The sequence below is a fragment of the Hesperophylax consimilis genome, chromosome 30, assembly GCF_061612785.1.
Source record: "Hesperophylax consimilis isolate HC1 chromosome 30, BYU_Hcon_1.0, whole genome shotgun sequence".
Lineage (NCBI taxonomy): Eukaryota > Metazoa > Arthropoda > Insecta > Trichoptera > Limnephilidae > Hesperophylax > Hesperophylax consimilis.
In genome coordinates this window covers 3,392,596-3,419,379 of record NC_142865.1, presented here as the reverse complement: position 1 = coordinate 3,419,379, position 26,784 = coordinate 3,392,596, and the positions used below count along the sequence as shown (strand labels likewise).

Below are 26,784 nucleotides of genomic sequence, written 5' to 3'. Positions count from 1 at the left end.
AATGGCGTTGGTATGGGGTAAATTGTACTGGATGGGACCTTCACATAAAAGTTATGAAGCAATTTTTACTCTAATATAGCTACATATCAAGCTGATTATGCAAAATGTGAATAAAAAAATTTAAAAAACTGATTGAAACAATGACTTTCAGAAGATCTTGGCGAATATTTGTAGGGTTTTTTAGGAAACAATTTTTTTCCCTACCGATAAAACACACGGCCTCTAAGTCTATAATAGCTAGGTAACATTTTAAACACGCATATGAGGTAAAAAATTGTGAGGCGCATATGACGCCGTTCTATTTGTAAAAGAATATTAACTTTAAATTCAGTAAATTTAAATGATTCACCCTATTTGTAAAAGAACATTAATTTTAAATTTGAATGATTCACCCTATCTGTAAAAGAAAATTAACTTTAAATTCAGTAAATTTAAATGATTCACCTTATTTGTAAAAGAACTTTAATTTTAAATTCAGTAAATTGAAATGATTCACCCTATTTGTAAAAGAACATTAATTTTAAATTCAGTAAATTTAAATGATTCACCCTATTTGTAAAAGAACATTAATTTTAAATTCAGTAAATTGAAATGATTCACCCTATTTGTAAAAGAACATTAATTTTAAATTCAGTAAATTTAAATGATTCACCCTATTTGTAAAAGAACATTAATTTTAAATTCAGTAAATTTAAATGATTCACCACCTCATGGAAAACAAGAATCTAGACAATGAACCAAACAACTAGAGAAATTGCGCGAACTCCTTCTTTAGCCAACGTTTCGGACAGCATTATATCAGACATCATCAGGGCATATGTGTAATGATAACACATCTGCCCTGATGATGGACACTTTGATATGATAACACGGCGTAATACCCCAAAAATAAATCACTATAAAAATATTTACTGTTTAAATTAAAAACCAAATTAACTGTATTAAATATTAACTTGATAAAATAATGATAAATTGACAATAATTCACGTGCAAGCAATTTTTGAGGCACATTTTTTCACCCCCTTTCAGCGCAGCTAGGGCCAACCTTGCACATGCGGAATCTGCCAATGGAAACCTGGCAATTTAATTCCAGTCTGCGAATGGTAGGCAGGTACTGACACTGCCCACGGTGCTTGTGAGATGCAAAATATACGAGACAATGTACTTAACTTGCGTAGATCGAATTGACCACCTGGTCACAGCAATGCGGATTCACTATACGTACATTAACAGTCTTACTTATAAAGATTTCCTAATACGCCGCTGCAGCGTTGGTATAGCTAGCTATAAGAGGGCAGTTTACCGCTCGGGTTAAAATCGTTACTCATAATAACTAACTAACTAACTGACTAACTAACCATTAGGCAGTTTCCCCTCAGGGGTAGGCAGAGAGGACGGACCGTTAAACAACTTGCCTCATTCACATTCATACATCGTCTCATACATACTCTTCTATTGTTCTGACTCTTGACATTTCCTAACTCAAGTATCTGATTCTCTTGGTCGTGCCATGTCTTCCTCGGGCGTCCCCGACCTCTGCTACCGTTTACATTTGCATCGTATATTCTCCTTACACTCCTTTCTTCGCTCATTCGCTCTACATGCCCAAACCATGTAAGCGTCCCTTTCTTGATCTTACTCATTACGCTTACATCAGCCTTGCACTCTTTGCGTATCTCCACATTCCTCACACAATCATACATGGTTTTACCACACATACGCCTCAGAGACCTCATTTCAACAGCATTTAATCTACTTTCATCCTTTCTTTGCCAGTTCCATGCCTCACTTCCATACATCAGGGTAGGTACCAGCACTCCATTGTGGACTGCTAACTTCGCTTCTTTGGACATTTTTTTGTTAGCACCACCTGCGTTCAGTCCTCCATTAATGGAGTTAGCTTAATAATAAGTTACTCATAATAATATGCATGTAAAATTTTTTAGACCTCAAAAACACGATTTTGCGTTTTGTTGCTAACTGGTCTGTTTTTTTTTGCATCTAAATCCGGCTAATTGGAAGGCGTCCCGTATTTGCTATGGTAAATCGATTTTAAATATCAGTGAACTTCCTGAATTTTTTGAAAACTATCAAAAATTCGCAAAAAATGTATTTTTATATGAAATGACGAAAATTTGTGTAATAAAATTTGAGAGCTTATTTATCTTTCAAAAACCGTTTTTAATTTTCGGATACGTCCAGAAATATTGAATTTATTTGGATTTTATTGCAAAGCGGAAACCTTCTGATAGAATATGCCAGAGACCTTAGGGGTTTAGGGTTCAGCAAGAAAATGACAAAAAAGTAAGAAAGGTTACAAGGTTTTGCAATTTAAAAAAATCCAATTGCCCAGTCGTTTGGCGGTGGTTACACCACTGGATTCTGACGCAAGCCAAACCAAAAGGAAGAGTTTGCCTGTAATAATAGAGACATAGCGACGATATTATTAAAAGGAAAAAGGGCTCAACCCGAAGCACTGGAAACCAGGAAAAGTATAGTTTGTGCGGCGAAAGAACTACTACAGGAGATGTGGAATATGTATTACAAATATTATTATTTCAAAGAAAAATTGGTATTGCCGTTTTATCTTCTTTTTTCTTTCGTTCATGCATTGTATTTATTTTTTTTATTTTGGGTACATCATTTATGTTAAGCAATTGAGCGTGTTATTATTTCATATATTTTTATTTTTTTACACCTACACAGACTATTTCACTGTTCTAATTTTTTTTTTATATTATAGAAACAAACAGTACATGATTTACAGAGATGAAACAATACACAGGAATAAGATACTTCATGTTGTGTACCTATGAAATATTTCCTTGTAATGTCTGCTAAGTGGTATGTTTATTCCTTAATTACCAGGTGACTTGTGTAGTTTATAGGTGTGTGTGTGACGTGTGTAATGTATGTGTGAGTGTGTGTCTGTATGTATGCGCATTGAATAGTTTAAATTATTGACATGATGCCACGTTTGAATTTGGGCAGTGAATCCGAAAAAATGTCAATGTTAGAGTTAAGACAAATATTATTTAGAGTATGAAGAGCTAGGTTAATTGTCGAATTAGATGCTGCATTTGTTTTATAATTTAGCGTGTGGAATAGCACTGTATGTCGTGTACGTCTCAAAGGTATGTAAAAGTCAATAAGGGACAGAATTTCAGTACAGTCAATGTCATTGTTTAAAATTCGCTGCAAATTTTCAAATGTACACTCAAAATTATTGTTGAATCTGTAGGTAATATATTTTATAAATTTGTTTTGGATTCGTTCTATATTATCTATGTAAAGTTTATATTGTGGATTCCAAATAGGCGATGCATATTCCAGTGTACTTCTGACTAATGCGAAATATAACATTACAATTGTACGCGGATTACTGAATATTTTACTTAAGTTTATGTTTTAAATGCAATTGATAGCATTTTTCCTACTTATTTTTACTTTAAATACAACTTTACTCTGTACATATGATAAGTTTTTATGGGTTACTCCATCTCAATAAGAACTCTCACACTAAAGTTTGTTAATTTTTTTTGTTTTTATATATGTATGTAATATTTTATATCTACATTATTTTATGTATTCTTTTGTATTTTTACTAAGCCCTCATTTGTTTACAAAATATATGTAATGATACTGCTACCCGGCTCAGAACAGATATTGTCTAGTGAGTCGGGTAGCGCACATGATTTTGTTAATAACCTTAAAAAAAAATTAATAAAAAATAAATAATAATGAAATCTCTTCAAATTATTCGTAATCCGGTTAAAAACGGGATTGCAGGTCGTTTCTTGTTAAACTTTTAGTACATTCCAAATATCCCGGCATTCATGCACCTGCATCATGCCTTGATAATATAAAATGAAGAAAATTTCAAAAATGTTATGATTTTTATGAACACGTGTTACAACATAGCGATATTACATTCCTCTTTTAATAAAATTTTAACAGGAATTCTATCAATTTATTCTTTAAGGGCCTGCACTCTACAAACCGGATTACGACTAATTTAAAGAGATTCTCAAGAGAATTTCTTCCTGAAGGTTTATATATGCAATACATGCATATTATATTTATAGAGAGTAGAGATAAGTCGATGTTTTGTAATCGAGCCGTAAAAAAATATTTTCGGGCGCTTAACATTGCTAACGCTGCCTAAACCTTATGAGATACATCAAAATAATGTACTACGGAATTGTATATCTTAAAAAGGCCTACAGAAAAGTCCTTGATGATATATGTCTATCTCCTAAGGATAACCCTCAGCAACGCCAGGCACACGTCAGCTAGTTCTCAATAAAGTAGGGTTTTGTTTTTTATACAAATCATTTATTCAGAGATGAAATTTTGCACACATGACCTTCAAAACAATGGGAAGGTCACTGTCTACGTGAGATTTCGAAAAACCACCCCTTCTACCTCGCCCCAAAGCAGAATAAAGCTTGGGCAACGCCGGGTGCTTTAGCTAGTAATTATATAGTAAAAAAATATTCATCCCTTTTGGGAGGGTTAAATTGGCCTCTCTGGGAAATCTTCATGATCTGCGGATTCATTTATTCGGATTGCAGTATTTGTGGTTACTTTATTTCATCTTGCCACTGCATTCATTCGGTAAGGCAGTTAATACGTAGAAGGGTAGAGAAGGTAAGGTGAGAAAAACGAGGTACGAATCCTTCACACATTCACGGCAAAGGGTCAGATGAAAAATTCAGTAAAGAAACGGCGAGGAAAGGACGACATGCATTATTAACAGGCAGCAGGCCCTGGCTAGATGTCCAATTCCCCAGGGGCCCTTTGTATTATTTTTATTTTTTTTGTTCACAGACTATTATCCAATAATTACAAAAGATGCAATAGGAACTGAGATCCAATAGAAATGACAGAAGAGACTACAAACTACACCTGAATATATCAATGACAAATCGCAATCAAGCAAGCAATACCAGGAATATAATGTCCGTACAAGGTTTTGATGGAATCCACGATTCAAATCAAAATCGTGGATTCCATAAAAACCTTGTTCGGACATTATATTCCTGGTATCGCTTAAAATCGTGGATTCCATCAAAAATATATTCAATGACAAATCGCAATCAAGCAAGCAATACCAGGAGTATAATGTCAGAACAAGGTTTTGATGGAATCCACGATTTAAAGCGGTTTATTTATTTATATCTGAAGGTGTAACTAACTAACAATCACGCCGTTTCCCGCCGTGGTAGGCGAAGAGAACGGCAGCCAAACAACTGTGACTTAGACACCTCTTGCCTTATTCACTTTCATACATCGTCTCATAGATACTCTTCTGTTATTCTAACTCTTGACATGACCCGACTCCTAGTATTTGGTTCACTTTATCGTGCCATGTCTTCCTCGGGTGTCTCCGACATTTTCTGCCATTCATATTTGCATCAATATTCTCCTCGCACTCCTTTCTTCAATCATTAGCCCTAGATGCACAAACTTAGACTTTCGCATTCTTGACACGATCATACATGGTTTTATCATACGCCTCAGGGATCTCATTCCTACAGCATTCAGTCCTTCCTCTGCCAGTTCCATGCCTCACTGCCATACATCAGGGTAGGTACCAGCACTCCATTTTGGACTGCTAACTTAGCCTCCATGGACATTTTTTACTAGCGCCAATCGCGATCAGTTCTTCAGAGGAAGCTACAAGCCAAAATGTGTTTATTCTTGGTGTACCTTATATCGTAGGTAATAGGCATTAAAATCGTTTGACAAACGGAGTCTAGAAACGTTCGATTTCAAGCAAAAAACTGGTTTTTATTTATTTTGTAAATAATTTTATAAGAAAGCAAAAAAGTTAATCAAGTGAAACTGTCACAGATAATTTTAGCTATAAAACTGTATTTTTGAAAAAGTTGTTTCTTTGATGCGTTCATACATTTCTATTGAAAAAATATTTTTTGTTGTAGTTTGCATTTATATTTTGTTATTGAGTAATTTATTTTTTATTTGTATTCTACTCAAGTGAAGCGATAGGAAAACCTTCAATTTATCTAAAGCATATTTTTTGGTATTAATAATGTCCACCAATTCGTTATAAAGATTAATCAAAATAGTGATTTGGCATTAAGCTTCACCGTAATGGAATTTCCTGCATTTACCCAGCCTTTCCATCACTTCTAAATACACTTCCAAATACACAAACTCGTTCAAACTTATAATAATAAAGTTCTCGACACTACCGACAACGAATTATAACTTTTATTGACAGTTTTTCAATAAACACTCTGACGGCATCTCAAAATTACCCAAAACTTTGATCAAACCTCTCGCGTAGTAATATTTTATTAAAAAAGGATTATTATTTCTTTGGGCGAGATTGACAAACAAATTATAAGTTACTCTATTGACGGGTTGGCCACAGTCAACAGATTTCAAAAAAAATTCAAAACTTCTGGATTTACTGAACAGTTCTAGGAAATAGAAAATTTCCATAACGCTGTTGCTGTTGTTTTGTAAAAAAAAACCCACTTCAAAATTAGTTCTGGGGTTGTTACTTTGTAATTTAAATTTATTAAATATTCTCTTGGGGCGAGATTTCATCAAGGTTTTAACATTTTGGAAACTTATTTAATATTTTAGTGTTTACTTTAAAGGTAGGTATAACTCGACTGTTACTAATTTGTAATCAAATATGAACAAATTACTAACAACCCACAATCAAAGCAAAAAAAACTGTAAAGTACAAGGGAATCTGAGATTCAATCCAAGCAACAATAATAGAAAATGCTTTTCTGCTTTTTACCCTAGCATTTTTGTTAAGATTTCAATTTATTAATGTTGATAAACTTTCACGTTCCTACCATTAGAACAAGGTATGAATTATTAACAATAATATTTGGATGATTTGTATAGCGCCGTTTTTGTGCGCTGTACAAATATATAATACATTTTTACAGTGATCAATGTTATATTACTTATTATTATTACTATAGAATAGTTATAACTTACTTACTTACAATAGACTAGTCAAACTACAAGCTTGAAGCTGTCATTTTTTGACATTTGACAAGTAGAAACTACGCCATTAATAAAAATGGAACGATATACGCTTCAACAACGCATTGAAATTATTAAAATTCACTCGAGTGAATCAAATGCAAATCATCTTGAGTGATGAGGCCCATTTCCACCTCGGTGGCTTCGTCAACAAGCAAAATTGTCGCATCTGGGGCTCGGAAAACCCAAGAGTTATTGTTGAAAAGCCTCTCTATCCTCAACGTGTGACTGTTTGGTGCGGTTTATGGTCCGTTGGAGTAATTGGACCTTACTTTTTCGAAAATGAGGCTGGAGCAACACTTAAGGTGAATGGATTGCGCTATCGAGATATGATTAATGATTTTTTATGGCCGGAATTGGATGGTATTGATCTGGACAACGTTTACTTTCAAAAAGACGGCGCCACGTGCCACACAAGCAACGAAACCATTGATCTTTTACGATTGAATATCAAAATAACAACTCTTATTGGAAAACCCTGTATTATCAATGCATGGCTAACAGATTGCATCCACCGGTTCGTCCATCACTAATACAAAGCTATATGTACAATGCATTGATGAACGTGATGTTAGAATGTACATACGAGTATGTTATTATACTTATTTATTTATATTTTGTACAGGCAGATAACATACAGTACCATCCTTGCAATTATACTATGGTTTCAAGCTATTATTCTGTTATAAATAGATTACACATTATTGGTAGCTCTTATGCTATGTTAGCTGATGTTTTTAATTAATAAAATGCCCGTAAACTTGTAGTACAAAGTAAGGAACCTGTGTGTGGCTCGAAACGAGAATTATGAACAAGGAAAAATAATGTTAGGGTCAAGTGAATGATCAAGTCAAATTAAAACAAGAGATTCGAGAAATTAAGAAAAGTTATGGGGCTATCGCTAATATGTCAATTATCTTGCCATTACAGTAGTTGTTTATACAGTCGACACATCAGGGTAGGTACCAGAAATCCATTGTGGACTGCTAACTTCGCCTCCATGGACATTTTTTACTAGCGCCAATCGCGATGTCCGGTCGGTGGCTGAGTTGACATCGCGTTTAGGTCAGGCGTAGTGTGTTGAGTTCCTCGGCTGGCTAAGTCCTCCATCACAACACAAGCATCATTTTACGCTTACTGTGGTGGTAGCAAGAGATTTTAAAATATTTTCAAGTTATTCGTAACCCGTTTGTCTTTCTATTAAATTTTTTTTATAAATTTACATTGGCACAAGAGGTTGTGAGAAGGATAATATGTTGGTTCTTTGGAAATGAACATGGAAAGTTTCGTAATTTCTTAGTAGACGGCGATTGATATTGGTTGTGGCCAAGGGGGAAAATTCTACATGGTTATGTCACAACGTTCATTGAAATATTCTAGGTTTTTCTTAGAGTCGGTAAGCAGTGAGGACAATCCGGTTATATATGATATTGTCGGTGTTAAATCTCCTTTGAACTGATTCAATCCTATTTTGATTAAGGCGATGCACTACGTCGTGTAATATTTTGAATCGAGCCGCTGTCAATAACACACCTTACGTAGATGGCGATAAGGCTTAAATTCCCGTTTCACACCATCCACCTGTTTTGATATATGCAAGAAAAAAACCTGGTCAAAAAGTGACTTTTATTTTATTTTGTGGATGTTCAGGTACAAATATTGAAATGTTTTTCGATCATTTTATAAATAACTTAATTTGCCACATTACACAATAAAATCATAACCGAAATTGGGTTCGTAAGTAGGAGATTTTGAACTTTAAAGCAGTTTTCTTAGGCCTTATACATAATTTTTTTCTGGGCTTATAAAAAGACTTATCTAAAAAATACTCGATTATTTCAAAGGCCAGAATGTATTCTACTCGCAGTATTTAATTAAAGAATCTGAAACATTTCTAGGCGACCAAATTTTAAAACCAAAAACACATGATTTTGAATTACTAAGTAGTGCATCGCCTTAAACTCACTATATTGGACTCAAATTAATGTACAGTACCGAATTCAAGTATGCTGCGAATCATGGATGTGTATTTGAGAGACATGGGTGTGTGTTGTATAATAAAATGTCTTTATAATGATGCGAAGCCGTCAGTCAAGTTGTTATCGATTTGAAGCAATGGCAACCGATCTCGTCATCAATCATCGATACCGCTCCCTAAAGCGTTGGGAGTTGGGAACTGTCTCAACTTCTTACTTCCAACCCGCAATGTGTCCCAGAAGCATTGAGAAATGAGTATATCGATGAGACAAGATGATCCACGTTAGTTTTTTTTATACAGGGTGTAAATAGGGTTGCCAGATGTCCGGATTTGGACCGGTCAGTACGATTTTTTGAACGGCTGTCCGGTCTAGAAAATTTTGGAAAACCGGAAAATAGAATATACTGTTTTTTTTTTAATATACGCGACATATATATCTCAGTTACGAAATAATTTACAGAGCAAAAGCCGTGAACGATTCTGGCGGGTGGTAACAAGACTTGCTCCTCTGGATGTAAAGATACAATTTCAAGCAATAAACGATTATTTAAAACAGTAGCATCATGTGCCAAATATGTTAAAGTGATTTTTTGCTTACTAATAGTTTCATTTATTTAATTTATTTATTTATTGACGCCCTATTCTGCTTTTAAGTACATACCAATTACAAATTTCATTTTTAACAACAGTATAAAACAAACAATAGAAAATCGAAATAAAATATAATGATTTCTCGTACATTATTTACATTTAAAAAATGGTGGACTAATTTGGCTTTAAATGTATTGAAGTTAAAATTAAATATGTCAGCGACATCACTTAGTTCATTGCCCAACCTATGTATTCTTTCTAACACAGAATTCGTAGCGAGGTTATTGTTGTAGAATAAAATATTCCGTCTAGTATATTTTGGAGGTATATGTAAAGATAGCAAATTTATAGTGTCAGGGCAGTCCAACCTTGAATGAACAATTAGTAATAATAAATATAAGTTTTAATATTTTCGAAGAAAGCAAACACTTTGGGGAGTGACATATAAATATATATATATATAATATATGATTCAATATATATATATATATATATATATATATTTGTTTTGAATCAATAATGACAGCCAACCAGGTTTCGCTTATTATTATTAGTTAATATAATAAGCCCTGATGAAGCTTGAGATATTTATTGAGAGTGTATTACAAAGTGTGTAATATCTTTTATTAGTTAAGGCGATGCCATACGTAGTAATGCCAAATCATGTGTTCTTGGTTTGAAAATTTGGTCGCCTAGAAATGTTTCAGATGCTTTAATTAAATACTGCGAGTAGAATACATCTTGGCCTTTGAAATAATCGAGTATTTTTTAAATTAATCTTTTTATAAGCCCAGAAAAAAAAAATTATAAGGCCTATGAAAACTGCTTTAAAGTTCAAAATCTCCTACTTATGAACCCATTTTCGGTTATGATTTTATTGTATAATGTGGCAAATTAAGTTATTTATAAAATGAACGAAAAAAAAATATTTATGCCTGAACATCCACAAAATAAAATAAAAGGCACTTTTTGGCCATGTTTTTTTCTTGCATAAATCAAAACAGGCGGATGGTGTTATGCGGGAATTTAAACCTTATCGCCATCTACGTAAGGGTTGTTATTGATAGCGGCTCAATTTAAAATATAACACGACGTAGTGCATCGCCTTAATATAATAAGCCCTGATGAAGCTTGAGATAAGCGAAACCCGGTTGGCTGTCACTATTGATTCAAAATAAAAAGTGGTGTATTACAAAGTGTGTTTTTTCAATTAATATATAAGTTCTAATGTTTACTAAGTGTTTCATTGTGTTACCCTCAGAAATTTTCGGTAATATTCTCTGTTTGTTTTGGCCAAAATCAAAGGGGTTTATGATTATCAAGGGACACTTTGATTTTCGACAAATTGTACCAAAAAAAAATCAAAAGGGAGGGTTTTGATAAAAAATGTTCGGTTTTTTTTTATCTGGACCAACTGGCAACCCTAGGTGTAACGGAACGTAAACTAACAGACGAAAGACTTCAATCAACGATTCCTTAACTTATTCGGGGGTAAAAAAAGTAAGGGCCATTTTGCTCCAAGATTATATTATTTATTTTATTTCAGCCATTGCAATTCAGGCAAAAAATTGTAATTGTTGATTTAAGTACTAGTACGTATTGACTTATTTGGCGGGTTGGGAATAAGCCGACGTAGCTCAGTGGATACAGAGCACCTGACCGGACATCAGAAGGTGCGGGTTCAATTCCCGTTGTCGGCATTTATTTTCACTCGGGAGATATTTTCAATTTGTATGGATATTTCAGGCGACCAATTATTGCTTATAATAATTTGTGCTATGCATAAAAAACCTTGTCTTATAAACAGTAGTTTATCATTAAAAAAATAATTGCAATCCTGTTTGAATGCAAACTTTATGGTTTTCGGCAGCGCAATATAATATTGCATTCCTTTGTTTAGTAAACTATTTTGAGAATTGGCTTTGTCCTTTTTTGGTAGCCTAATTTTATGTACGTTCTTGTAATATGTCTGTGAATGCCCTTGTTGTATATGATTTTCGTTGAAAAGTATTTTTTGTAACAGGTTATTGATTATTTTATGTATAAATATCATCGCGTTCGAGGTCAGCCTCTGTTTCACTGTTAACCAATTTAGTTCCTTTTGAAAATCTATGTCACCTAATTGATAATTAACTATTATTAATATCACGTGAACAGCAAACAAGAGTCCCAAATTCACTGGAATTCACCAAATCTGAGGTATGATAAGAAGCTGTAGAGAGTAGAAAGGGGAGAGGGCAATAAAATATGAATAAGAATGAAATATAACTTGTTTAACTCAATTTTGGATGCGAGTATGGGTACTGGGTACCGCCACCCCGGGAACCATTTATTAAATATCTACTACGTCTGCCATAAGTCACCTTATGAAGAGTGGCAAGCTACGTTTTGTGATTTAGCAGGGATTCCCAGGTTCGGGATGCGTCTACCCACCAGCTGCGAGACTCGCCTGATCTGGAGAGACCGATTGACCTCTTGATTTAACCTCTCCAGCCGGACTCTCTCGACCTATCGCCTTGCACCGCAGTGGGAAGGGAGGATTCATACGTCCGCTATTCCTGGGCACACTGACTCTTAGACTCCTACCCACCCTCAAACCTTTTTTTCCTGTAACTTCCTCTCCTCCATTTCATCAAAAATACTCCACACATTACCCCCCAAATATGACATAATTATTTTCCGAAGGACCTCCTGTGTGGAGTTAAGTAAAAAAAATAATATACTAATGTTATCGTAAAATCAATGTCCGGCGTTTTTACGTGCAAATTAGTACACTGTCAAATAAAAGTGTGTTTATAAGAAGTAACGACCTACCAGGTAAATATATTTTCTGTATCCGTTTGTTAAGAGGAAGCTACAAGCCAAAAATGTGTATACCTTATATTTTAGGTAATAGGCATTCAAACCGTAAAACAAACGCAGTCTAGAAACGTTCGATTTCAAGCACAAAACTGGTTTTTATTTATTTTGTAAATAATTTTATATGAAAGCAAAAAAGTTAATCAAATGAAACTGTTACAGATAATCTTAGCTATAATGCTGAATTTTTAAAGTCGTTTCCTTTACGCGTTCATACATTTCTATTGAGTAATTTATTTTTTTATTTGTATTCTACTCAAGCGAAACGATAGGAAAACCTTCAATTTATCTGAACCATATTTTTTGGTATTCATAATGTACACTAATTCGTTATAAATATTAATCAAAATAGTTATTTAGCACTAAGCTTCGCCTTAATAATAAAATTAGATAAGCGTGAGGTGATTTTTCACAAAAAAGGCGCTAAATCAATTATCCAATTATTAATATTATAATCGATGTAAAATTGTTATATAACTTTAGTAGTATCAGATTGGTAAGTAATTAAAAGTTTATCTAGCGGTTAATATCGGCAATATCATCAAACTCGAAGCTTTGAAAGTAGGAAATTCAATTTCCGTCAAAACGTTTCCTCCAATACTCCAGTAGATAGCAGACTTGTAATAATATTATTTGATCAGAACAATATTATTATAGAACTTCGATCGCGTTAGAGACGAGTTAAAAGTGAGACGATTATCGACAGGGACGATCAAAACGGTAATTGAGAATAAATTATTGAAGAAACATTTTGCTGTGATGAGAATTTATTTTATTTTTGGAATAAATTAATTAGTAAAACCCAGTATTTGAAACGGAAAAAGATACGGTTTTCTCACCGCACATATTTTTTGTCTACTATCTTTATGTATGATCGCAAGATTCAACTCGAACTAAATGCAATTTAGTCAGTGTCTTAGATAAATATATCTTATTTTGATTTTAGTGTGCGACATCTATCGACTTTTTCTGCAAGTCTAGGATGAATATTTTATTTTTGGAATAACTTAATGAGTAAAACCTCAAATTGTAACATTTATGTATTGAAGACAATATTAGCGATTCTCAAACGAAAATTAGAAACCGAAAAAGATACGGTCACATGTAGGACTTAATGGGCTATATGAGCTAAATAAAAATGTGCGTTGAGAAAAAGAACACAATGTTGGTAGTTCTTATTCGAAGTATGATACAGTTAAATATGACCGAAGGAGATAAGGTCCCATTAGCTCAGTTGGTAGAGCAGTGCCCCGGCAAGGCAAGGGTATATTGTCTTCAATAATACGTATTGATTTATTTACAGAAACTACTGTGATAGAATAAAGGTGGTGACAGATTACGCTACAAGTTTTATTTTGTAAAACGTATCTTCACTCTCTGTATTAGATTTAGATCTTTGGAAAAATGTGGACTCCATATTTAGAAATCATATTCCAGGAGAGTTCGCACAAATGTTTTGTACATTTTTAACATTAAGTCCGGTGGTAAGTTAGATTTACTGATATTAAAACTGATTATCACAAAAATGACAGGGAAATATTGCCGTTGTTTTGTTGATTATTAGTGTAGGATTTGTAGAAAACGGTTCAATTGAAATAAACGCAAATTACGCACAAGGACGATAGTAATAATGTTTAATGACATAATGAAGCAAAATTGACGGAACACCGACAAAGTCGATACTAAAAATGATAATGCCAAAGTGTCCGGGATATGCGCATAGGACGGAGTGCCGATTAATGACTAATGACCAGAGTATTTGTTGGTTTGCAATAACTTTAATAATAATTTTAGTAACCTCGCGCTTTGCGCAAAATGAGATAATTATGAATGTAGGTAAGTTTGAAGGCACGGTGTTTGAAAGAGAGAGTTCGAAAACAGTATGCAATATAGTCGTGAATGATGGAGCAGGTGGATGTGTTTGTGTATTTGGGAAGCATGTTTACGAGAGATGGGAAGGCTGACAGAGATAATGAAAGAAAGGTAAATGCAGGTAACTCCATTAACGGAGGGCTGAACGCGGTTGGCGCTAGCAAAAAACTATCCAAAAAAGCGAAGCTAGCAGTCCATAATGGCGTGCTGGTACCTAACCTGATGAGTGGCAGTGGGGCATGGAACTGACAGAGGAAGGATGGAAGTAGATTGAATGCCGTAGAAATGAGATCCTAAGGCGTGTGTGTGTAAAACCATGTATGAACGTGTGAAAAATGTGGAGATCCGCAAAGAATGCCAGAATGTAAATGTAATAAACTGAACGAAGAAAGGAATGATTTATGACGCAAATTGGTAAAAGAAGTTGGGGAAGGATTAAGACATAGAACGATCAAATGAATTAGATACTTGAGTCGGGCCATGTCAAGAGTCAGAATAATAGAAGAGTATGTATGAGACGATGTATGAATATGAATGAGGGAAGGAGTGTGTGCCAAGACCGAGTTGTTTGGCGGTCCGTCCTCTCTGCTTATCACTGCGGAGAAACGGCGTGATGGTTAGTTAGTTAGTTATAACGCCAAAGTTTCTGGGAAATAAGCATCGTACTGCGACGGTTCAGAGTGTTGGTTGGTTTGCAATAATAAAACTTTGATAGCATTGAGCTTTGCAGTATCGATCTGATGCGATGAGGTGTTGGTATACTATATTCTGAGGGTGGATTATGCAGCGGCAGGAGATTTTACGATACATTTACGATATAGGCGTAGTTGAATAATGTACATACGGAAAAGTTGAGAAAGTTTCGGCAGGTGGTGCAGCACTTCAAATAATATTATTACGTTCCCCACCTTGGAGGAATACATTTTACGGTAAGACGCCTAGTCTAGGGATGGGGTAACGTTTAAACCGTTAGGTCAGTAACAATATCGCACAATAGTCCCAACTACACCCAACTGTACGAAGCCAGTAGGATTAGTGATATATGATATCACTAGTCGGGGTATGTTGTAAGGATGAAGATGTTGGCGAGGAGAAAAGATGGAGGAAAGGAAGGTTGCGAAGTATCTGGTATTCAAACCTGTTCATTAAACGCGGCTTAGGGCGACATAAGACTCTACTAACGGGGGTTTGGATGACGCTCACATTTTAATTATTTCTGATGAACGCATTACTAAAATCTCAAACTTTTCTAGAGAATCCCTACGGATGTAAGTTATTTATATTTAAGATTATTAAAAACATGACGTTACCATTAAAATATTTTATGTAAAACACTTTGTAAATTTTACAAAACGTCTTTCAACTATAAAATTAGCTATAAAACAAAATAAACCCCACGCAAAGATCGAATTTCTAGGCTTGCTCGGGAAAGTCGACCGTAGGTCCGTCCATTACGCCGGGCCGCGCGCCGAATATTGTTTTACACGACTTCATCACTTATGTCGTTAAGATTCCCACTTTATTTTAGAGATTTGATAGGGCACAATCAACTGCAGGTCTGTTTAGTTCACCAGAACCACGCGTCACATTATTTTGTGCATGTCTGCTTCACTTACGTCGTTACGATTCTGGTTGTATTTTAGGGTATTGTCTCGTTTTAAGCTATTTGAAGAAACATTTCATTTCTGAAGTCGCAATATTGTATGCGAATCAGTTTGTGGTTTTATTGTAGAGATTAATTAATGTTTGACACAACTACTGTGGTAGCTATGGTTAACAGTTAGAATTGGAAAGGATTCTGACTTACTCTTGGTCTTTTCGATCGAGTGTGTAGACTTTAGGGATACTGCTTGGTCATGAAAATGACTCAGTGAAAAGGCTCTGAGGGGAGACGTAACGTGTATACTGCACATGTTTTCTTAACAGACTGAGGTAGGTATGTAGGTACTCCACACTGTCAGACAGGGACAGGTAATTGGGTGCGGGAATGCAGGGAAAAATGCTTAAGAGTATCTGCGAATTTTCAGTCTATCGAATTTGCTGAACAATAAATGAACGTTTACCACCATTTTGCGGTCACAATTAAGAGTAGGTTCTCGGCCCGTTTCATCTGTTGATCAAATTGTGATCGTATGAGAAGCACAGCGGCCATGCTGGTAAAGCAGTGCCAAAATCACAAAAAAGGGAATGCGAAAAGTGTACGAGTTTCGCTTTTAAATTTGGAATTTCTGAGATGTATATTTGCCGATTACGCAATAATAAATGTATTGAATTTGCGGGCCGCGAGCAGCCCTGCTTCAGTCTACGCTTTGTGCAGAACTTTACGACTGGGAGGGAAATACCCGTAAAAGGAGCAGATGTACGAATAATAAATAATAACTAGTCCCAGCGAGAGCTCGTACGGACGTCATCGACGTGCGTCCTTCTTCTTCTCATGCTTCTTGTTTGAAAACGAAAAAGACAGAAGGTACTAGAATGATGACGTCACGTACAATCTCTCGCTGGGACTAGTATAATAGTGCTGTAATGTGAGTTTGTCACTTTTCATGATGGAAATGAAACGCAGTGATTGAGGCAGAGATTGGACAGAACACCAAAAACACTGCCTCGGCGTCCTCGAAGTTATTCTTTTCACTAAAATACGAGGTTTTCGAAAAAATTGTACAATTTTTTAAAGCGCCATTTTTGTGAAATATCACTTCAAAGGCGCTGAATAAAGAAAAATGCAACAATTTCACTTACCCATCGAAGTGGAGATGAAATAATCAAACCATAACAAGATCTGATTTTAATAACGTGCGGATTACATGGAACTTACCTGAAACAAGAAAAAAATACAAATTAGTAAATTCAATGCATAATTATGACGCGAAAGTGCAAGGAAGACGAAGTCGGGGACGCGAAATGTTCCAAAACGTGTCTTCCCACCTTTCCAGACACTTGAGCCATTTGTACCGTGGATTTTCAGAGCCCTTAAGGTAAGCCCTAAGGCGAAGTTAGCAGTCCACAACGGAGTGCTGGTACCTACCATGATGTATGGAAGTGAGGCATGGAACTGGCAAAGAAAGGATGAAAGTAGATTAAATGATGTGAAATCATATCCCTGAGGCATATGTGTGGTAAAACCATAATCGTTGATCATGTGAGGAATGTGGAGATCCGCAAAGAGTGCAAGGCTGATGTAAAGGGACGCTTAGATGGTTTGGGCATATAGAGCGAATGAGCGAAGATAGGAGTGTAAGGAGGATATATGATGCAAATGCGAATGGTAGCAGAAGTCGGGGACGCCCGAGGAAGACATGGCACGATCGAGTGAATCAGATACTCGAGTCGGGCCATGTCAAGAGTCAGAATAATAGAAGAGTATGTATGAGACGATATATGAATGTGAATGAGGCAAGAAGTGTGTGGTGTGACCGAGTTATTTGGCGGTCCGTCCTCTCTGCCTACCCCTGCGGGGAAACGGCGTGATGGTTAGTTAGTTAAGGTGTATTTTCTCACGAAAACGGCGCTACACAAATAATCCAGTCATTATTATTATTGTCGATTTGGGAGGCGTGTACGAGAAATGCCGCTCCGGGAACCATTTATTGGATATCGAACAGCCCTGCCACAGTCACCCAACCAAGTGCTTCGCTACGTTTGGTAAATTAGCAGGGGTATCCGGGTTCATGAGGTGAGGTGTGTCTAAGTCTGCCCACATACTGCGTGGCGGATCGGATCGGGACAAAGATATTAGAAGAACGAGATATGCTATGTTGGCCGCCGGACCGTAGCCGGAGTACTACCTAATTAGGGTACTTTGAACGGTATCGGGACGTGTACGCACAGAAATCTGTTCTTTGTATTAGTGCGGATATCTTAGCGCAAGCGAAGGTGTGCAGTAGTATTGGTGAACAAAACCGGCGACACTGGGCAAAACAATTCCACTCAGTACGAACTGCGCATAGCACATCTCGTTCTTCTAATATCTTTGGATCGGGACTACCGGGAGAGACTGGTTGAGGAAGACCTGTTGACTTTTTCAGCCGGATTCTCTAGACCCATCGCCGTCTTGTGGGAGGGATGGATTCATATGTCCGTCACTCCTGGACACATTGACCCACCAGATTCATAGCCACCACTCATACTTTTCCTTTCAAGAACTTCCTCTTCTTCCTTTCCCTAAAAATACCCTTAACACAGCATCCCCAAAGATGACATAGGCCCTGAGGGATATTTTTCGCAGGGCTTCCCGTATGGTGCTAATGTAAAAAAGGTGAATTGGAGTTTTCTTCTGGCATCTCCTCTGATGGTTGGAACTGTAAAGCTGTCTGAAGAAGGCGGAGGCTCAACACGGCATAATAACCCAAGAAATAATCACGATAATTCCTTCTACTTCTTTAAATTTCTTACTGCTATGTTTTGAACCACTCTCAGTTGCTTAGCATTGGCGTCTCGTGACTTTTGGGTGATCTAGAGGGTTCCATGATAACTCAACACAGTGACAATTCAACACATTTTTAAAAAGTGATATAAAGTCATTAGATACGATGAAAAAATAATATTGTAAACCTAAAATAAATAAACCCACTTAAAATTTTTTTTGTTTCATCACTTTCCATGACTTTATAAGACTTTTCAAAGATGTGATGAATTATCATTGTGAAGATTTATCCGGTCACCGTTCTAGAGAGTATTACAAAAAATTACATTATCGATGCTGTTGTAGCTGAAAACGATTTTTATTTTTTTTGAAAATTCGCTCTACTGTATGAAGATTTTCAGGAAATCCGTGCGACGCACGGGCAAACTAAAATTTCCTGAAAATCTTTATACAAAAAATCGAATATTCGGAAAAAATAAAAAAAATGGTTTTCAGCTGCAACAATAATAATGCCATTTTTTGTAAAATTTGCACTCTAGTACACGTAAAAGTCACGAGCCGCCACTGACTACTAGGTGAGGTAAGGTAAGGTATAGGTAAGCTTGGGTTGGGTTAGGTTAGGTTAGGTTAGGCTAGGTTAAGCTAGGTTAGGCTAGGTTAGGCTAGGTTTGGTAATTTACATTGTAGTAGGCCGAGCAAAACAATTTATGTTAGTGTTATTTGTGCAGGATTTTCGCGTTTTTCTAATACAACGTTTTTAATAAAAACGCCGCAAGTCAAAAGAGTTCGAATGCATAAATATTATTTATGTGCAAACGTCGATGGTAAACCTGTAAACATGCAACAAGACGTACGACCACCATAAAGTAGACATTTCCCCATAAAACACTGCGATGATGGCTTTTAAACACGATCATTTCGGCAAATTGAATATCACCAGGGAATTATTGTTATATAGATAACTGCGAAAGGTAATATTGCAGAGAATAACAGATAAAAAATAAGGAAAAAAATAAACAAGCCAGTTATCGGGTAATAAAAATTTGAGGTATATGTACACATTATTATCGTGATTAATTTTTGAATTATTATGCCGTGTTGCGCTACACGGAGAAAACTTCCTGAAAAAAATATTTGTAATTTATTAAGAATCACTTATTAAATAATTTGTATTCCTGTTAAAAATTGGATCGTAGGTTCTGTGAAAGATTTTTTCAAGTTCTGTTTTTATTTCAGCTCTGTCAAGCAACTAGCCTATAATGATACAATAACAGAACTTGAATAGGACTTTCACAGAACCCGAAAATGAACGTTGAAATTTGATGAATTGTTAAAAATCTGAACAATTAAAACGGTCCAGTTTCTTCACCACCTAGGATTCTTGCTGCAGAGTCTCCATTTTCTATCTTCGTCGAACGTCACAGCGGTGCTGCCAAGGTCTGTTATCTATGTGAGGATATTGTGTCAGCGCTTTAATAGCAGCAGACACATGTCAGCGCTTTATTAGCAGCAGACACATACCTGAACGGATGACGAACCTCGTGCTGGCACTGTTGGTGGACGCGGTAATCTCTCTCGATGCAGCAGCAGGTCCAGTTTCTTCACCACCTAGGATTCTTGCTGCAGAGTCTCCATCTTCTGTCTTCGTCGAACGTCACAGCGGTGCTGCCAAGGTCTGTTATCTATGTGAGGATATTGTGTCAGCGCTTTAATAGCAGCAGACACATGTCAGCGCTTTATTAGCAGCAGACACATACCTGAACGGATGACGAACCTCGTGCTGGTACTGTTGGTGGACGCGGTAGTGTCTCTCGCTGCGGCAGCTGGTCCATCCTCTTCACCATCTAGGATTCTTGCTGCAGAGTCTCCATCTTCTGTCTTCATGTCACCTGTTCCTGTTCTTTATTTTACTTTACTTAACTTCACTTTACTTTGGTAATATATATATATTTTTTTTGTAATACCTGCATCAACTGTAAAGCGCCCCTGAGGTGATAACTCACAAAAGCGGCGCTATAAAAATTGTCCAATATTATTATTATTATTATTATATAATAATTAAAATACCAATGTTTTGTCAAGATGTCCGAAAGCGTGTTCATAAAAATCCTAACAATAACAAAGACAAACGTAGATGTATGAACACGAGTTCCCATATTATTAAGAATTTACTTAAACTTTATCAGGAAGCGCCTTTTAATATGATTACCAAAAATCTGAAAATAACAATAGGTACATAGGATCATAGAATAAGAACAGAAAAAAGGAGAAGTGAAAATGTTAAACACAAAAAAGTTTGCAAGCAGCCTATGTAGGATTTTTGACTATAAGTTAGGGTAGTTGTAATTCTGTGCTGTTTTGTACAAAAAGTGAAAATTTCTATTGAATTACCTTGGCCCTGTGCTGCCTCGACGTAACGACGACCGGCAAACCATCCACAATGGTCACCATCACTCTCCTGTCCAACTCCCGCCTCCTGCTCTTCGTGTTGCCCGCGTCGTCCCTCTGTCTGATGTCATCCTCGTGCCTCTGCTGCGCCAACAACTGCTGTTGCTGAAGCTGCTGTTCTTTCTCCAGGTGCTGCTGGGCGTTCGAGTGGCTCTTCGACCTCCGCAACAACCTCAAAACATGGCTTTTGACACCGTTGTCTTTTTCAGATTTGTGGGCGGTCTTATCATCGGTTTCGTAGAGCGGTTCGTTGGTTCGTTTGCTGCTCTGGTGGTGTCTGTCTCTGGTCTGTTGCTTGGTGGAATAGTGCTGAGGCTGCTGCTGTTGGTTGTTGTAGTACTTCTGGTGGTTCTTGTAGTGGTGGTGGTCCTTCTGAGAGGACGAGTGTCCCCCCATCGGGCCGAGACTCTTGACGGCGTATGCCGCGTCCACCTTATTGCCAGCCACGCAGGACACTTCGTACATTCCTGGGATGTGGTCTCTCGGTCAACTCTACCAATCTTGGTAGAGTAAGGATTATAAAAATACCTTTCAAATGCCAAATCAGAACGCAAACATCCTGAGATCTGTTGGTATCAAAACAGAACTCTAAGAAAGATGTAATGTGATTTAAGTCGAATGAGTCTTCTTGAAAACTGTAAAACGTCCACTTTTGATTTCACTATATATTATACAGTGTATATTTCAACTCTGTTAAAATGTTTAAATCAGACGATAAACATCCTGGAAATTTATGGAGTTAAAACAGAAGCTCCAAGAAAGACGTATTTTAAACAGTTTAAAGAAACAAACTTTACGACATATATCTTTTCGGAAGCTTAAAATTTTCACTATTTCCAGCAATTGATGTTTGTATAATAAACCGGAGCTTTAAGAAATATCTGTTTACCACCAGCTAACGGCAGATAAATTATTTAAATTATCGCTGATTCCAGCAAATCAACTACTGGTTTTCGTCGATCGTTTAAGATAATCGTGATGTTTTCGCCTCCATGGGCGGTCAACTACCGACTCCTTCTTGTGGGATCTGACCAAGAGTGCACTATCACACATCAAGTTCTGGGAAGGGTGATGACGCAGAAGTATGATTGTTCGCACCATCGACACTTGCACTTTACACTTGGCTATTATGATTGACAACTTGTCGATTGTTTATCGAATTGAAGTGCCGCAAAAAGCGATTTCTGTTGATTAACCAGGAACAATTGACAATTAGTGTTTGTTTGTAATTACGAGAATTTATTCTAATTAAACGCAGTGCATTATGGAAACAGATTGAAAAGAAAAAATACCTGCGTATCATATTGTTATTGCGTTTAATTCGAAGAACTCCATTAGCGTAGCGAAGTTGTTTTAACTCGACCGTTTTGCATTTCATCCGTCTGTAAATTTGAAGGTACGTTTTATGGGTTCAGAATAGATTATTTTTTCAAATGTGAAATCGTCTTGCTTATTTGAACTATCTTATTCGGTCTTTTTCATATAATGGTACCTACCCACAAATTGTTTTGTAATGTTACATAAAATATACGGTTTATAGTGAAGTTGGTAGGTGTTCAAGTTTCAAGTTTCCAGAGATCGCATGATCGTGGTTTGTAACAAGCTTCGATTTGACATCGAAATAATCGATATAATGGTTCCTACCTGCCTGAAGAAACTTGGACAAAAGAATTGTCATTGTCTTTGGAAAATTTGTAGAATTCTTTATTTGAAATTTTTTAAATGTTACATAGATATTTATGGTTTGTAATTAAGTAGGTAGGTATTTAAGTACCTTCTTACAAATCTCATGATTACAGAGAAAATTTCGGTTTTGATTTTATTAAGAGACGCGAGGTTTATTGTTCACAGAACTACTGGTGTTACACGAATAAATTAAATTTATTTTTAATTATACAGTTTACAAGTCATTAGATTTTCGGAATCTGCTTGATTTTCGACAAAGGGCACAGTGAGTGTTCTGTTAATTGTATTCATTTGATCCTATTATTTTGTTCAAGGAATTCAACATCTTGCTTTCGATAATGATTACAATTAATCATTAATTTTTGAAGGATTTAATTAGAGACAATCGAACACGGTGTTGTATAAAAATTACGAAGAAATAAATTTATTAACTAGTTCTACTAAGAACCAATTAATAAATTGCTTTTCCTTTCCACACGCTCATTAATACATAACATTAAAATAAATACCGGAAAGTCCAATTATGTCTAATTTAATATAATTTTAATTTTAATTTTAATTTTATATAATAATTTTAATTCTAATTTGGAATATAATTCACCTATTTGGTCTCCTTTCTATAAAGTACACTCTAACAAATTAGAACGGGTTCAACACAAATTTCTTAGGTACTTAAATTTCAAGCTTAAAATTCCAATAGAAAACATTAATTATGTAAATTTGATGAATGGACTTAATTTAATTACGCTGTCTGACAGAAGAACCATTTCAGACCTAATTTTATTATACAGAGTCATGAACAACCTTATTGACAGCCCTGCCATCGTTGCTGCTATTAAACTCTATGTACCGACAAGAAATACTAGACAAAATACAACATTCTTTTGCGACACATATAAAACCAACTATCAGTCAAACTCACTTACCAATAGGATGCATGATTTGGGCAACAAGTTTGGTGGTATTATAGATATATTCCATGATTCCCTTTATAATCTTAAATTCAAATTAAACCAACACTTTGTGGAATCATACAAATTATTGTAATAGATTTAACGATTAGATATGTTATTGTAATGTTTTATATTATATTTTGTTCTTTGTTATTGTTAAATATTATGTTGTTTAAAATGTTTCTTTACGCCATATTCTTCAAAAACTACTTGTATATTTTTTTAAAATTCTTCACTTTTATAACTCTTAGTATAAATTCTAACTCGATAACTTATGTAAAACTTATTTATAATCTATGTAAAAGCCCCTATGGGCGTATAACAACAACAATAAACAATAAATTTTTCAATTGTGTTCCCTGCATGCGAACAGTATCTAAATTTCTCTAATAAACAATAAACAGTGTTAATCTCAAGTGGCCTACAAGGTAAGTATGGTACTGTTCACGTTCATACATATAATTTTGTAACTTTGTACATTTTAACTCTCTCCAAACGTGACGTCTAATTTTTGATCAAATCTTATTGTTTAAAATCCTAAATAATGGTCTGGGCTCACCAGAACTTACCAATTTAATACATCTTCATATTTCGTCTAGATCAACCCGACAATCTGATTTATTTTATTTACCCTCGTGTAGAACAAATATTCGAAAAAATTCCTCGTGTATGTGCACAATATAATACAAAATTTTACAGCATTGACATTTTTAGTAATAACCTAAAGAAATATCGAGATGAAGTAATGCGTACGATCGATTATTAATATGAGAGTATGGAATGTATCGGGAGCATCTCCTATCCTCTTCCTATTTTCCTCTTCCTCTCCCCTTCCTTTAACACCAAATTAATTTTAAGATATTAAAACTTCATTTCCAATGAACTTTAGCATAAGAAACTTGTGTGGCTTGACTTCAGTTAACTTGTATATTTATCATATATTATGTAAAAGCTGTTTGTTTCTTACAAATAAATAAATTAGTGATCTACGAACCGGTGGATGCAATCTGTTAGACATAAATTGACAATAGTTTGACTAGTCTATAGTTAGTAATAACATAGATCGTTGTAGAAATGTATTATATATTTGTACAGCGCCCTTGACGTGATTTTGCACAAACACTGCGCTATACAAATCATCCAAATAGAAGATGTTTTAAAAATATAATTTTATATATTGGTTTGATTAATGATTGAACCTCCCTTCTCAGGGACTTTTATCGACGGCGCTAACAATTGAGTCAAATCCCAATTGGGTAGGACCGACATTTATCACGTATATTAACGGCTGCAATGTCATCCAATTTCAGATAAATGCGTATATGTTCGATTGAATATGCGTGATTGCCACCAACAGTTGATAGAATGCATTGTCATCGACAACGAGTCTATCCGCCGAGTTGCTCGATCTAATGTCGGGAAGTGGGTCAATTTCCACTTCTAAGATTCCATTTCATTCAAGAAAATAAAAGTTAAATTCAAATACATGTATTTTAAAAAAAGAACCATCGAATTCTTTACAAATATCTTTAAAAAAGAACCATCGAATTCGTTACAAATATCTTTAAAAAAGAACCATCGAATTTGTTACAAATATCTTTAAAAAAAGAACCATCGAATTCATTACAAATATCTTTAAAAAAGAACCATCGAATTTGTTACAAATATCTTTAAAAAAAGAACCATCGAATTCGTTACAAATATCTTTAAAAAAAGAACCATCGAATTTGTTACAAATATCTTTAAAAAAAGAACCATCGAATTCATTACAAATATCTTTTAAGTATTGTAATTGATTGATAAACTTTACTTTTGAGATTTAAAGCATTCAACGCATTAAAACTGAAGTAGTGAAAAGATTAACACTAATCGCAATAATTATGCACCTAAAAGCTACAATGAAAGGTGTTACCAAAGAATACACAATATCGGACCTACAAACATGGCCGCATTATTTCAGGCGCCATGTTTGAATGTTGTATCTGTAACAACAGTATGCGGGAAACCTAACAACAAAGTGTTAGGACTCAAAACAATCACTATTTTAGTCACGTAACGAGCCCGATAACCTAAAAAAATTAACCGTTACCTTTTCATGTTTCATTTAGATTTATTAGTATTATCTTCTTCAATAAAAAAATCTAATTACAAAGTTTTTTTCATTCCCATAAACGAATTCATTGATTCTCGGTGCTATATCTCAAAAGGATTGAATTCATAGAAATAGGCACGTAACCAATCTTGTAGTTAATAAGGTTTTCTATAACTTTCATTTAGCATTCATAGACGTACGACGCGTAGGAGGCGCGTTATTCGCGAAAAACCAATTTCGACGACTTTTGAACTATATCTCAAATTGCCCTGCAAAACATTTTTATGATTTTGTATAATACTAACATTTAATTTTTGGAATAATTTAAAGAGTAAAACCTCAAATAGTAATATTTAATCATTACAGACAATTTTCGTTTGAAAGTCGCTAATATTGTCTTCAATGATTACCAAAATTCAGTTTTGTAAGAATTATTCCATCAAGAATCCTGATTTCATTAACATAGCTCTAACATCGACATTTTTTCAGATTCACTGCCCAAATTTAAAAGTAGAATCATGTCAATAATATTATAAACACTTCAATGCGCATACATATACACACACACTCACACATACACACAAACCTATACACTACACAATATAGGTCCACCCTGAAATATTTAATATCTTCTAGAATATAAAATAAATAAATAAAACTCAACGATATAAGGAAGATTAAGAAAGGGACGCTTAGATGGTTTGGGCATGTAGAGCGAATGAGCGAAGACAGGAGTGTAAGGAGGATATATGATGTAAATGCGAATGGTAGCAGAAGTCGGGGACGCCCGAGGAAGACATGGCACGATCAAGTGAATCAGATACTTGAGTAGGGCCATATCAAGAGTCAGAATAATAGAAGAGTATGTATGAATATGAATGAGGTAAGGTGTGTGTGTGCCAAG

The 26,784-nt window shown here is 35.3% G+C and overlaps 1 protein-coding gene across 1 annotated transcript in view; it reads right to left on the bottom strand.

The window, feature by feature from the left end:
• Window positions 1-26,784, bottom strand: part of LOC149409528 (serine/threonine-protein kinase MARK2-like) — a 357,017-nt gene that overhangs the window by 175,297 nt on the left and 154,936 nt on the right. The window contains exon 2 of the mRNA XM_089649603.1: window positions 21,093-22,333. Coding sequence (XP_089505729.1) covers window positions 21,093-21,614 — 522 coding nt within the window. The 5' untranslated portion in view covers window positions 21,615-22,333. The remainder of the gene's footprint in view (window positions 1-21,092; window positions 22,334-26,784) is intronic.